Here is a 13,777-nt window from a genome sequence, read left to right on the forward strand (position 1 = left end):
TAAATGACTGTTTAGGTTGAGCTGAAATTTTGCAGCCTGATTCAGTTACAGTGGTGACTCACTTAGAGTTGGTTCTCACATGATTCACAAAGTGTATGGGTGACTCAACCCACAAATTTACTTAGCTCCCATGTTATTTTCCCTCTCAGTGAAAAAAAAATTGGTTATAATAAATAATCACAGAAAACTTTGACTTACCCTGAGGTAAAATAAATGTGCGTGTTGAAAGGCTGCATATTTGTAATAATAAATTATTTAGTGAGGTAAGGATGAAATAATAGGATGTAGAAATTGTTAAAGAAGAAAGAAATATGACGTGCATTTTTGGTTGATTTTGTTTCATAGCAGTTGTAAATAAAGGAAGAATAGTTATTTTTATCTGATGAAGATGCTGAGAGGCTCTTTTGACAGCATCTGTACTTATTGCTATAGCCAACCAATTCTTGGCATTTGTTCTCTGAAATAAGTAGTTTTAGATATGTCCATGTCTGTGTCAGACATTTTAAAGTGATGTCAATTCAGAAAGTGTGAGATACCTATGTTCTGAAAACTGGGTCTTAGGATGCCTTAGGCTAGTCCCTCCAAGTCAGTACCTGGAGTTGTCTGTGAAAAATCTTGACTGAGTTCCTTTACAATATCAAATTCACAGAGATAAGAAATTGTGTCCCAACAGGAGCTATAAGATACTGTTTTTCTTCAAAAGATGCAGGCTGCTATCAGTGTTCCATAAGCATATGCACAGGCACATGGCTGTAGTGTAAACACAGTCTAAATTACTATGAGTTTAGAGTTAGCTGGACACATCAGTGCATCCTTTTTTGGGTTGTCCCAAAAGGATATAAATATCTAGGTAACTGCATACCCCCAAGCTTCTTAGCACTGAGTGACTAATCACCCTCCCTTTCATAAATGAAACGACAAAGAATCTGAAAAATGAAGAAATTCTGCCATGTCAGCTGACTTGGTCATTAAAAAGGTCATTAGCAAGCTGGAATGTTTCTTTACCTCACAAATACCAAATGCCGATAATATCCATAAATTAAGCTTTAAAAGTCCGTATTTTGTAGGGATTAAATTACAGGGAACAAATATTGTGTGGTTTGAAAGATTAAGGTGAGAGTTCCAAATTCTTTGGAAAGATAGTTCTGCAGTTTGCGTCACTGGTTTGAGGAAACCTCAACATGGTTCAGGTACAGCAAGAAATTTCTGAGAAATAGAATGGATGGCACTGGCAAATGCCCCAAAACCAAGAGACATAAACAAGAGCCCTGAGAAAGAGTATCTAGAAACAGCGACAGGATTCAAAATATGCAGCTAAAGGACTTCTGTGCTAGAGAGAGAAGAAAGAAAAGGCTAAAAAATAACTGTGGAGTGTCACATGCTGAACCACTGCAATGCAAAGTCCAGTGGAGCATTTTTGTGGTATACAGAATCCTGCTCTTTTATCACAAAGTTTGCCAAGCAGCCACAAACTGTTTTAGGCCTCTTTGTAAAGAGTGAACTAAATACACATGTTAATTTGAACTTTCCCTCAGCTAAAGGAGAAGGTAAAAGGATGGCTTTGTGCTCAAAGCACAGAACTGGGATTGATTATTCTTGTTTCTGCCACAGTCTCCCTGTGCAACCTTAGGCCAATTTATTAATCTCTTCATGCCACAGTCTCCCCATTTGTAAAATACAGTTGATGGTACATATGTCACAACAGGCCTTTGAGGCTAAATTCTTTAACGTTTGTAAAGTGTTTTGGGACATAATACTGGGAAGGACAGAGTACTAAATGCTGCAATACTGCATGCAGTTATTCTAATTAGTGACTTTTTAGACACTGATTCTTTACTGTATGTAGACTAATACTGCAAGCTGGTCCAATTTTAGTCTATGGTACCTTTGACCTCATTGGTTCTGGAATTGATCTGGAACAGAATAATTTATTTCCTGTTTGGTGGTTATGGTAATTGATGAAATAAAAATTCCCCAGACTGCCCCTTAGGATACCCTGAGTTTACTGTTATCTTGGACTGTGCAAGTTGACCTTTCAAAAAGTGTGATTTTTGGAGGCATAGTCTAAAAGTTTATGCATGTAATAGACACACTACCAGTGAAAGAACCTACAAAAGGAAGGCTCATCCTTACAGACAGATACTGGCAGAGGTCAAAGACCTGCCATGTACTGGCTTATTTCATAAGCATTGCCCATCAAGTGCAGTAACCTCTTTGCACATATCAGCTGTGACCAGGTGGTGCGGTATGTTGCCATGAGCAAATGTATCTTTTGATAGGTAAACCACAGCTACGTTTTTCTAAACAATTATTTTTCTAGTGTTTCTAAATGTGTTTTCTTATCAGCACTGCTGGTAGATCATGTATGGAGTACCATTAATTATCATGTATAACATGTCTGTTCTCCCTCTTACTGCTGAGCTCCCATGTAAACACCCATGTGGTTCTTCGCTGCTATGGGACTGTCACAGCAGATGCTTTTGCTTTTTCTATTGCTGTAAACAAGCTGTTGTGACTGATACTTCTTTTCACCATATGTCCAGAACACTCCCAGTTCATAGTTGTATGTCATTTCCAGGATGCTTTGTAGGGTGTGTATGCCTCCACCCCATTTCAAAATCAATGTAACTCTCAATGGATTGACTAATGACTGCAAGGTGTTACTTAGCATGCTGGTTTTGGCTGACAGTGCCACTAAACGAACAGTTGTTTGCTTAACATGTCTTGCATGGTTCCCATGTGAAGTAACTTTTACTGACAAATTGAACATGGCTTCAGGTTTGCTAGTAAGCATTTATCTGATATGCTGCTGAGACCAAAAAGAAGTATGACCCCAGCTTGTTGCCCTGAATATCGATAATTTGCCCTGTCCCTTAGCCATATCCTATGTTTGTATTATCCTCATACATATTGTTGTGCTGATCTCATCATCACTACATACATCATGGATCTGTAGAGTAGGAGTGGGTGCTGAGAACTAAAGAAAACTGTCATGTACCTGTAAGGGTGTTGTGCTGATGCTGTATATAAGAAGTTGCAATTCTGTCCCACCGTGAGGAACTAGGACTGATGTCATATTTTCTTTCATTAGTTTACAGTTATGTTGTTGGGTTGGACCATTCTCAACCCTCTTCATGGAATAGGATATGTAGCATGAAAGAGAATTTGCTGGTTCACAGCAAACGTATTTACTTGTTATTATAGTGGGTGGACATGCCTTATTATTCACCTGTGACATGTTGACCTTCCAGAAGGTCTACCTGGCATTTCAGTAATAGCATGTGATGGTACAGTACTGAGTGTGGTCAGGAATGGTGCCTCTACTAATCATTTTAATGAAAGCAATAGTCTGGAGGTGAACAGAAACTGAATTTAAATTGTAAACGTGAAAGAAGTTAAAACTACAGGAAAGAGCATTCTTTGAGCATCTCTCTCATCTGAGTCTTTAGGTTTCTATATTAGATGGTTGTCTGATGATATGTCATATGTGCTGCATTGCTGGACTATCCTCACAATGTAGTATATTGCTATTGGCAATATAGCTGTTGAGAAATACTTTTATTTTTCTTGATAACTGGTGGAATTGTTCATGTTGCCTTTAGCAAATAGCATGCTACCTCTTATTTTGTTAGATATATGGCAGCAAGCTGTATGATTATGGTTACATAGCCAAGGGACGTTTTTGTATAATTGTTCTCTTGAGCTTAGTACAGATGTGTACATTCAAATTTTTGTAGCTCCACAGTGGCAGGGGCAAAGCTTATTCATGTGCATTTAATGCAGTTTCTCAAATATCTGTTCTTTTTGCTAACATAACGGTATAAGTTACAGTTCCTGCTCTTTTTCTACTCATATGTGTAAAGTCCTTTAATTCTGGAAGTTGGAGTTGAGAGAACCACTGTTTGAACTAACACTGACTGTGCCCTTCTCTTCACCTCTCACTCTGAGGGTATGATTGAAGATGCTATGTTGGTGAATTTCTGTACTCAAATCTTCCACGAGTCAAGAAAAAGATGAAAAGAGCCTGATGTAACTATATCAACGTGTAACAGAGTCCCTGTGGAGAGGAAAAGATTATTGACATTGTCTTTGCTACAGATGGATGTTTGTAATGAATGTCTACATCATTTCTTTTACTCTTTGTGTGACTATTGGAAACTTAGAAGCATTTTGGAGTTTTTTTAGTATACACAGCTGGATCTTCTGTATGGTGTCTGGCCATAGTGCTCTTGTTCGTGATAAAGGCAGGTCTTAGTGATGGGCTATGCTTGTGAGTGTGTTCCTGTGTTTGTACGTTATTTTTATGTTAGGGAGAGAATGTCTGTAAAAACAGCCTGATGGAGTTGTTGAAGAAAGGAGTATGTTTGCACTACATGTTGTCTGAATCAAATCAATATAACATGTTGAATTTTAAATGTATTTTGATTCAGTAACTGCTTTCTTGTGCTTGCATACACGTGATGGGCAAGTTTCTTCTCCAGATGAGTACTGAACAATGTTGGTTTTGGTTGTGATAGACCTTCTTTTGCAGCAGGTTTGTGTGATGCTAACATGGGCAAATCATTTGATCATACGATTGCCCCCAGTGACCTGGACACAGGATGTTCTGTTTTCCTTTGCTCCTTTGGTCAAGTTTCATAGGGTAAGGACTGTACGCTACTGCTTGGCTTTGTGCAGCAGTCTGAGCATCTGTGATGACATGCTGCTGGCCTTCCATAGTCACTGTGCTCCTTAGGTACCAAGGTATTCCTGAGTCTTTCCCATTCACAGTTGGATGTTGTGGTAGGTGATCTTTTATCTCCAGGTGCCTTTGAAAACTGCATGCTATCACCTGGCAGTGTGTGGGTTTTTTTCTTATTTTTCTTCTTGCCACAACTCGCATCTGTCTAATGCAGATGTGCCAAACTGGCTTTACTCTTGGAAGAAATAATATTTCTATGGATTGCTTTGCTTTGATTAAAAGGAAAGTTTTCATGGCTATGTAGCATTTCATATATCTGCAAAGTCCATTTTTACATGAACATTTATTATTGCTTTGGCTCCTGAAATAAAATATATAGTTCCATAGGATTTCTAAGGTCCCTGTAATCTCTGGAACCTGTAAACAATTTGATGAAGTGGACCATTTTTCCCTCAGTAAGCTCTTTTCCTGTCTTTTACAATGAATAGTACCATGATCTAGTGACGAATTTAATGTGTGTGGTAGGGGAAAGGCTCAGCAGAAATGGAGGGTACCTCCCTTTTTTCAGATTGACATGTTTTGCCATGTGTTTGGGATAGAAATATCCTTTGTCTGGTTCAGAAAATGCTTAGCATTAAGGATTTGACAGATGTCCACCTTCTTTCAGAGTCTGTGCTGTTGCTGATCAGCATTGCGTAGCACAGTCCCCACCACGTGTAAGCTAGTTCTTATGAAGACCTGTCAAAGGTATAGTTCCCTAGAATATAAAGTTGGCTTGCAAAACAGAAGGGAAAACTCTGATTACTGTTTTTTGGGGGTTCTCAAAGTCCTTTTGGCATTCTTGGAATATCTTGATATTGCCTATGTGATGACTTCCCTTTTATTTATAGTCATTTATTCTTCAGACCATTCCAGATGCAATTACTGTAAGCAAGTGCTTTTCAAGAAACTGTGTTTTTGCCTGCCTGTACAGCATAATGCTTCTTGTTCAAACAGCAGGAATAAATTGAGATGGTTTCCTTTTACGTTAACTATCTGCACTGCTTTTGCTGGTGTTATCATGCTAATCATGCATGTAGTGGATAAACTTCTGTAAAGCTGATTCAAAAATGGTGAGAAGAGTGGAGGGTTTTAGAAAACTCTTAAAAAGGTTATTTCTGGTTTTCAGTCATCTTCTCACTTTTTGGACAGAGTCTTATTCTTTGGTTTCATTCACGTTCAGTGTTGTGCTGGTTGTTGTTAACATGTTGACTTTTACCAGTCATAGAAGTCAATTTGACTGCAAGTTTCAGTTTTCCCTATGGCTAGTGTGAGAAATACCCTGTATACAGCAACTGAGTTAAATGACACTGAGAAGTTAATCTCTACATTTCTGTTACTTTTGCTGAAATAAATAATTACCTGAAGGTTATGTTTTCAGAGCAGGAAGCCTAACTGTAGTCAAAAGAAACTGAGATTATGGTCATGAATTTTTGCTTGATGTCTTTTGCTTTGCGTTAAAATGTGTCATAATTAATAATATTCTGTTACTTATTCCTTACAGATAAAACGAGAAAAACCAGAAAATATACCAGATTTAAAAAAACTGGTAAAAGAAAAATTTACTGCACTGGAGAGCAAGAACAGTGACTCAGATTTGCAGGAGAATGAAAAATATATGTATTTTAAGGATCAACTTAAAGAGATGCGAAAACAATGTAAGTCTTATTTTAAAAAAATACAGATTATTTGAATGCTAAATGGTAAGATGTGACTAACTGTCCTAAAATACAGAACTGCCAGTTATGGCTCTGAGGTGAGTGTTCTTATTTAAAAACTTATTTAAATTGATATCTGTGTAGAAGAAAGCCAGTGTAATTACCTTGGTAGTGTTGTTTAGACTCCCACAGTTTCTGCCGTGTTTGAATAGAAATATCATGAAAATGTTGCTTCACATCTTTTTTTTGTAAGGTGGGCTTTTTCATTTGAAGACTTTTTCATTTGAAGACTTTTTCATTTTTTTTCCTTAACCGATATGATCTTCTAATAAGGATTAGGTAAGCTGTTTTCATTTGTCACTTAAACAAATTGCTCCTGTTTCACAACTTAGAGTGTTGCAACTCTAAGAAGACCTTTGCTTTAATCGCAGAACTATATTGTTGGAAAATGCTTACTGTGTGTGTTCTCAGGTTTACAGCTTCTATGCACGCACTGTGTAACACTGCAACTTATTAAAATCTGTTCTTCTTAATTCATGTGGTTTATCAAGTGTTAAAATTTTAAGTAATTTGTGCTTGAATTACCAGAAACGTTGGAGAGAGAACAGTTCTAGTATTTATGCAGCACAACAGAATTACAGGCTTTTATTGCCCTGCACGTATAGCAGCCATTAGAATATCACTCTGATTACTGTTGCCAGGAAAGTTCGTGGGCTCTAACACTATTTGTGCTGTTCTTCCCCAATCATGATTATGTTTTGAAATCATACTATTCTGCTTTCTGTCCCTTGACCCCTGTACCTATTCCCTCCCACCCTACATTTTGATTTCAACATAAACTGGTATCTCAGGAACTTCAGGAGTCATAGATTAATGATTTATACCATTGGAAAATGATACTCTGGATGCTGTAGCTCTCCTTGAGTTTTGTTTTCTTGGAGCCCTATCCAAAACCCACTGAAACTAGCAGAAAGAATTTTACTGCTGAATTCACTGGACTTCAGATTACTTCCCTATAGAGATATATGAAGTGTGAGGACATGCTTGACAAGGTGAATTTTAGATCTGATATCTCAAGACTCCCTAGGATTAGAGCTTGAGGGCTTAATATATTTGTTTCCCATCTTTATGGTTTATAAGATTTTGGATTTGAGTATTAGCACCGATCTCTGAGTTTAATAGAGCTCTTGGCACTACTCTAAGAATGAACATACCAAGTTGTAGACCACAAAACAGTATAATTTTCACTCCCTACATAACCATAAAATTATTACTGCCCCACCATTATGTTGTAATTCCTAATTTCCAGGTGTTTGTAAATGAGAAGATAAAATCTTGATAACTGACTTTGGATTTACTTTCTACCCTGTAATTGCCTGAGGAAGGGGTGTATGCCCTAGTAATACATTTAGCTCAGGCTGTGGGACTGAGTTCTGACTGGCAGACCTGTTGAAAAAAACCCAAATTAAATAAGAAAATAAGAGTTATTATTTACAAAAAAATCCCCAAAAAATGAAAAAGGGCATCATTCTGCTACTACTGCCTGAAATCCAGATTTGTCTTACTAGCCACTTGGACTTTTGTTTTGGTTATGCATAGAGGTCAGACTGTGCTCCAAATGAAATAAGTGATGATGTTGGATGGACTGCTGTGTTCAGTACATGGACTATTGATCATGTCAGCTTGGGTCAGCTTGGGTTTCGTAGAATTCATTAAGTTTTTGATGAGGTAAATCCATCACATTTGCTCCTATTGCAGCATTTAATGCAATTTAAAAGGTTGAATGGAAAATTGTTAGTTAGCCTTCACAAACAGTCTTGGATGCAATATAATGAAGGTGTGTTCAAATAAAGTCTGGTGCAGCCCACCTTCTTTTGAAATGGATAACTAAATGCCACCTCAGGTCTGCAGGTAGAAAACAGGTGGAAAATTCTAAGTTAAATTTTTCAAAGCAAGCACAATTCTGCTGCCTTAAACTTGCACCAGTGTTGTGTCTTCCACCTAAATAATCTGTTGATTCACCATAAAGTCACTTTCCTACTATACTTTCCTCTTCAAAAGGCTCCTTTACCAGGAAGGCTCCCAGAAATTCTGGATTAATAATGGGTGACTGAAGATCAGTGCAGTTTGTTTATATTCACCTAGTAAATTTGCTTCTGTATGTTACAGTGACCTGGAACCAGTAAGACTGTCCAGTTTCTTGATTTATTGTAGTTACATGATCTTCTTGCCATTACCCTTATCCTCCCTCTCTCCTTTTGTGTGTTTTTCTCACTCATACCTAGCTTTTAAAAAGACCCAAGGAACTGAGTATCACAAATTTATTCACAAGCTTAAAAATGACAGATACCAACATTCTTATCGGATCAGGACCTCTGGTTTTAAGATCTTTGTGAGAGGCTAAACTGACATGTGTACTCCCTCTGGTACAAAAAGCCTCTTCCCATTGCTGGGCTCTAGGCAGTAAATTACTATGCTGAGATGTGTAATTGAGCACTGTCAATATTATCTACAATATCACATATGCCATGTAGAAAGTGGTGTTATTGTAAAGAAAGTGGGTTCAGAGGCAGGAATTTCTGGGTTGCAATACCAGCTGAGCTGAAGAGTCTTAAAATATGTAAAAGACATTACTACTTTTGATAAGCTGGTGATTTACCCTATAGCACACTTTGTGTACATGTGATTTCTTTTTTCTTTTGTAAGGAGAACATTAAGGTCACTGTTAAATATTCAGCAGCCGTGCTTAAGTCATCTGTGTATTCTTTAGCTTCTCCTGTATGAGTTGTGGTTTCAAAAACATGAGTCCTACAATACTGGTCCAATAATACAGCCTATTATAATGTGTCTGCAAATTTTGGGGCACATTTTAAAACTACTTGATGTGTTACCTGTATTGACAACTTGATCATCAGCTACCTGATTAATATTTTGTTTTCAGTGATTAGTCTTGCCAAGTTTGGGCACAACTTAGTGCATAACTCTTGGCCCTTTCAAGCACACATATACAGTATGGTCCAATTTTTAACTCTCCTGGGATTTGGTTTTATTGCTAAATCAGTTAAAATAACTCCAGCCAAGTTTTCACAGAGGGGCTTTCCTGGGGTTTTCTTTTGTCCCAGCCTTTTTTTTTCTCAAAGGAGCAGATGAGGCAGATGCTAAAATGATTTGTCTTCCACGATGAGTTACCATTAATCATTACATAACTTTTATGCAGAGTTTGACATTTGTATTCTAGAATAGCTAAACAAGGAAATGTTATAATCTCATATTGTCTTGCTACTTAGCAATTAACTAGAATTTAAAGGAGAAAAACTTTCTCAACACAGTTTTTAGGCACAGTGCAGAGTGTGAAGTAGTTAAATATAACCTTATTTTAACAGAAAATTAAGAAAGCTAATACATTTTCTCTCTTGATATTCTGCCACAGTGATGAAAGGGAGCTGCATGGTTTTTCCCTGCCACCTGAGATGTGACATGCAGTGTGGTAGGTAGCTCTAATAGTCAGGGAGGAGAATGGCCCTGTATCACCCTCAGATTGTCCTTCTCTAGGCAGTCCTGCGGGAAGGAGACCTTCTTAGCTTTGAACTTTAGCAGCAACTAAGGTGCAGAAATGAAATTGGGAAAGTGCATCTCTGTAGCCCTAAGGATGATATCATGCCTCAGAGCAGTTTCTGTTCTGCTCATCTTTCAGACAGTTTGCAGGCATTTTCCTTCAATCTGTGAGCCTTTATTATGCAGCTACTTTAGCTGGAATTTGAGCAAAAATGATGCAAAATCTCCACCTCTGATGATATGTGTCAAAACACTGTCAGACAGGTTTTATGTGAACAGCAAGTGATTTTTCTGAAGTCTGTTTTCAGAGCTATCTTACATTCCTAAATTCCCACTTCTTATTTTTAATGGAAAACATTTTCATTTTTCTACTCAAACCTGCTTAGAATGTAAGCAGTAGAAAAGAAGTGTTGAGTATTATTTTTTTTTAACCATTTCTTGTACCCAAAAGTGGCTACATTATCTTTTCAAAATAATTGAGCACTTGAAGGGATATTCACTAAATCTGGTAATATCAGAAAGTTCTAAATGATTGTATGTGTGGTTTGTAAGGAAGATTTTTTGTGACCTTAACCCTACATGACTGATGCTTTCTTTACACATAAGGGTCCTGGATCTGCTTAGTGATTTCCTTTTGATTAAGTGAAATACTTAAGCAAGTTGCTTAAATTAAAATGCGTGAGTAGATCCTTTGAAATGAGTGAGATTGCTGACATGTTTCACTTCCTTATTGAAGTGTAACCACAGTACAGAACCTTGCAGGACTGAGCCTATAGAAACTAAGTCATGATTACTGCAGGAATTGTAACTTTGCATTTTCTCTCTTCTGTAAATTTAAAATCCCACTTTCTGTTTAAAGTTGTATTACCAAGTCTTTTTATTTCATGCCAGTATATGTATATCAAAGGCATCTTCTGGCACAAAGTATGAGAATTTTGCCTTCACAAAATGAAAGTAAGATCTGTCTTTAATCTCTATGTATCAGTTTAAATTTCTGATACTCTGTCAAAAGAGCTAATCAGAAGGTATAATCTCTGCTTCTGTGACCCTAGCTGCCACTGCTGTATTTGCTGAAGCTTATTTAGTTTCACATTTGGTGCACAAAGGATGACAGATTTCATAGCCCTTTTATAGCAGCTGATAACATGCACTTTGGAATCCTTGATAACTATGGTCTGTACGAACACCCAACAGATGCATGCTTCAGTAGTCATTTTGTAGAAAGTGTTAAGATTTGAGTGAATGACAATATTGCTGGTTATGCCAAACAATTTAAGGAGTTTGGCAAATGTAGGAAAGATAATATTTTTTTGATAGGGAACAAATAATTTTGAGACACAATAGTAGTTTAGGCAACTTTTTGTCATAGGAAACCAGTCATTGTAATGTAGTTTGGAAAGTCGTAACACTGCACTTGTAAAACTCTTCCTTGCCCTCTCCACTGAAGAAAAAAAGTTTTACAGGTTTTGAAAGGAAGAAGCATGTATCATGATTAACATTTTGCTAGGATGGATTTATAGTCGTTATCAATAAGCAAATATTTTGAAAGGAGCAGATTTAAGATTTAATATTTAAAGTTCAAATAGACACCATTATGCCCTGTTGATACATATATTTTAAGCCATGCATATGCTGAGAAATAATGATGTAAAAAAAATGTTATTTTAGATGCAGTTTGAGGTAGAAAAATTGACACTGTGAAAGGAATTATCTTTAAATTCATAAAACAGTCTATCTGGAGATTCCAGGAAAGACTAAAGTCTTTGATTTGCTTTTATTAGGAGAAGAAAACAAGCTGCAACAAGACAGCGTGTAGTATAACGCTTGACAAGTTTCATCCAATTAATCCTCACAACATCACACTGAGGTAGGCAAGATTTTACTCCTCACCATATAACAGAGGTGAAACTTGAGTAAATAGTTACTTCTGCAAAGTCATATCACTGATTTGCAGGTCTGGGCTTCTTCTCAGTTGTACCTAACTTCTTAGTCTATTTTCATCTTCATACTTAGCTGTGTTGGCAGAGGATCGGCTGAAAAATGATGTTAGCGTATTTTTCTTTGTATTTTTGATATAAAATAATAATTTAAAATCCCTTTGCTGACTAATTATGGGAAAACAACTTCAGCACAAAAGTTAAAAATTCTAGCTGAAAGTGGGATTGGTGTTATGACAGTTCAGTCGTGTGTGTGGGATATGCACTTTTCATTTATGTAAAATTCCTTATAGACAGCCCTTTGACTAGTAAAGAAATGAAAGATGATCTAGCACTCAGGAAGGTCACTTAAAGTTTAGGAGACCTTGGTTTAGTTCTTTGCTTTCTTACAGTCTTCTTGTATTAGATCAAGTCATCTAGGTTCAGAACAGATCACTGGGAGTTAGATGCCTAAAAGCTCGGTGGGCCTGAGCCTTGTACCTAAATTCAGCTATATATATATTGTGTTTGTGGACTGTGCAAGCAGAGACTAGTGAACATGGACTGGCTCATATCCACACTGCTCCAGGCTAGTACCCTGTGGAGTAGAGTAGCCATGTCCACTCTTCACTGCAAAACACTTAATTGCCCTGCTTCTCTTGTGGCAATAAAGCATCTTCTTTTTTTTTTTTTTTTTTTGTGATTTTTTTTCAGTTCAAAGAACTGGAAATAATAAAATAACTGTGTTTTAGTCTGCCAGAGTAGTGTTTTCATGACATGATGCTGAGGGACCAAACTGCAGCTGCTGGGAGTGACATGAATATATTTAGAGTCATTTGTGTGAATGAGTTCTGACTTTTGGGTAGGGTTAAAGGACTACCTTGAGAGAGAAACTTGGCATGGTTTTGTCCTTTTGGGACTGTCCTGTCTGGATATTTTCTGGAAGAAACTAGTTGTCTAGCTCAGGAGTGAACTGGCCCACTTGTAGTTTTGAAGGATGGAGTGAGTTAAAGTGATGAGGATTATGGCTGACATAGAAACCCTCTATTTCCTAGAGTTATTGGAAAGAGAATCAAGCTAGAGAAACAAACTAGATAAATGGGATGCTCAAATACTATAGCAGTGGGAGATGTACAGTACCTAAGATTAATATCCAAATTGCAAAATTACCATCACAGCTAGTGTCCTTGCTAGTTCATGAAGAAGGACCAACTCTAGAATGAATGAAACTGCCAGAACTTTTCTTTTGCAATCTGGGACAACTTTTCTGGGTCAAAAATTAGCTATGTTGATAGGATAACAGGTAGAAGCGTGCATTAACAATAGTTCTGTTAGTGGATTAATGAAGAACATCAGTTGTCAGTGGATCTGATGAGGGTTTCTTTGATGGAATGATTGCCTTTCTAATGTGATTGATCAAAATAAGAAGTTTCTTGCTTTGGTATTTAGAGCTCTGATGTGGAATTCATAGTTAATCCATCTTCTCGAACAGCCCTTCTCCACTGTGAGTAACGTGGAGTATAGGAGACCTGGGTTTCAGTCTCAGAGATTTCAAATCAGAACTTGACTGATTGACCTATAGCTCTGGAATCAGTCTCCCTCTCTCTCTGTCCAGTGTGTATTTAGCTATATATAAAAAGGGAAACAATGGCAGAAGGAAATACTGAGAGACACTGACCCTTTAGCCTTATGGTGAAGGCACTCAGCTGAGGGAGATATCTAAATCAGAAAGAGCATCAGATGTAGGTCTCTTCTGTTATAAATATCTACCCTTCCAATCAGTGAATACTTAAGGGTAGACTCTTTTTATCTCTTTCTGTGTCTCTCATCTGATCTATACATATATTTTTAAAAGATCTACATTTTATTCCATTACAGAAGTCTTTGCAAGATACAATTCTTGATTTTATATCAGGCTGGCTTTCAGA

General features: G+C 37.2%; 1 protein-coding gene across 1 annotated transcript in view; it reads left to right on the forward strand.

Moving 5' to 3' along the window:
* NSMCE2 (NSE2 SUMO ligase component of SMC5/6 complex) overlaps positions 1-13,777 on the forward strand; it is a 131,817-nt gene that overhangs the window by 56,418 nt on the left and 61,622 nt on the right. Inside the window, exon 5 of the mRNA XM_074887843.1 lies at positions 6,225-6,378. Within this exon, the coding sequence (XP_074743944.1) occupies positions 6,225-6,378 (154 nt within the window). The remainder of the gene's footprint in view (positions 1-6,224; positions 6,379-13,777) is intronic.

Source organism: Strix uralensis, chromosome 1 (genome assembly GCF_047716275.1).
Source record: "Strix uralensis isolate ZFMK-TIS-50842 chromosome 1, bStrUra1, whole genome shotgun sequence".
NCBI lineage: Eukaryota > Metazoa > Chordata > Aves > Strigiformes > Strigidae > Strix > Strix uralensis.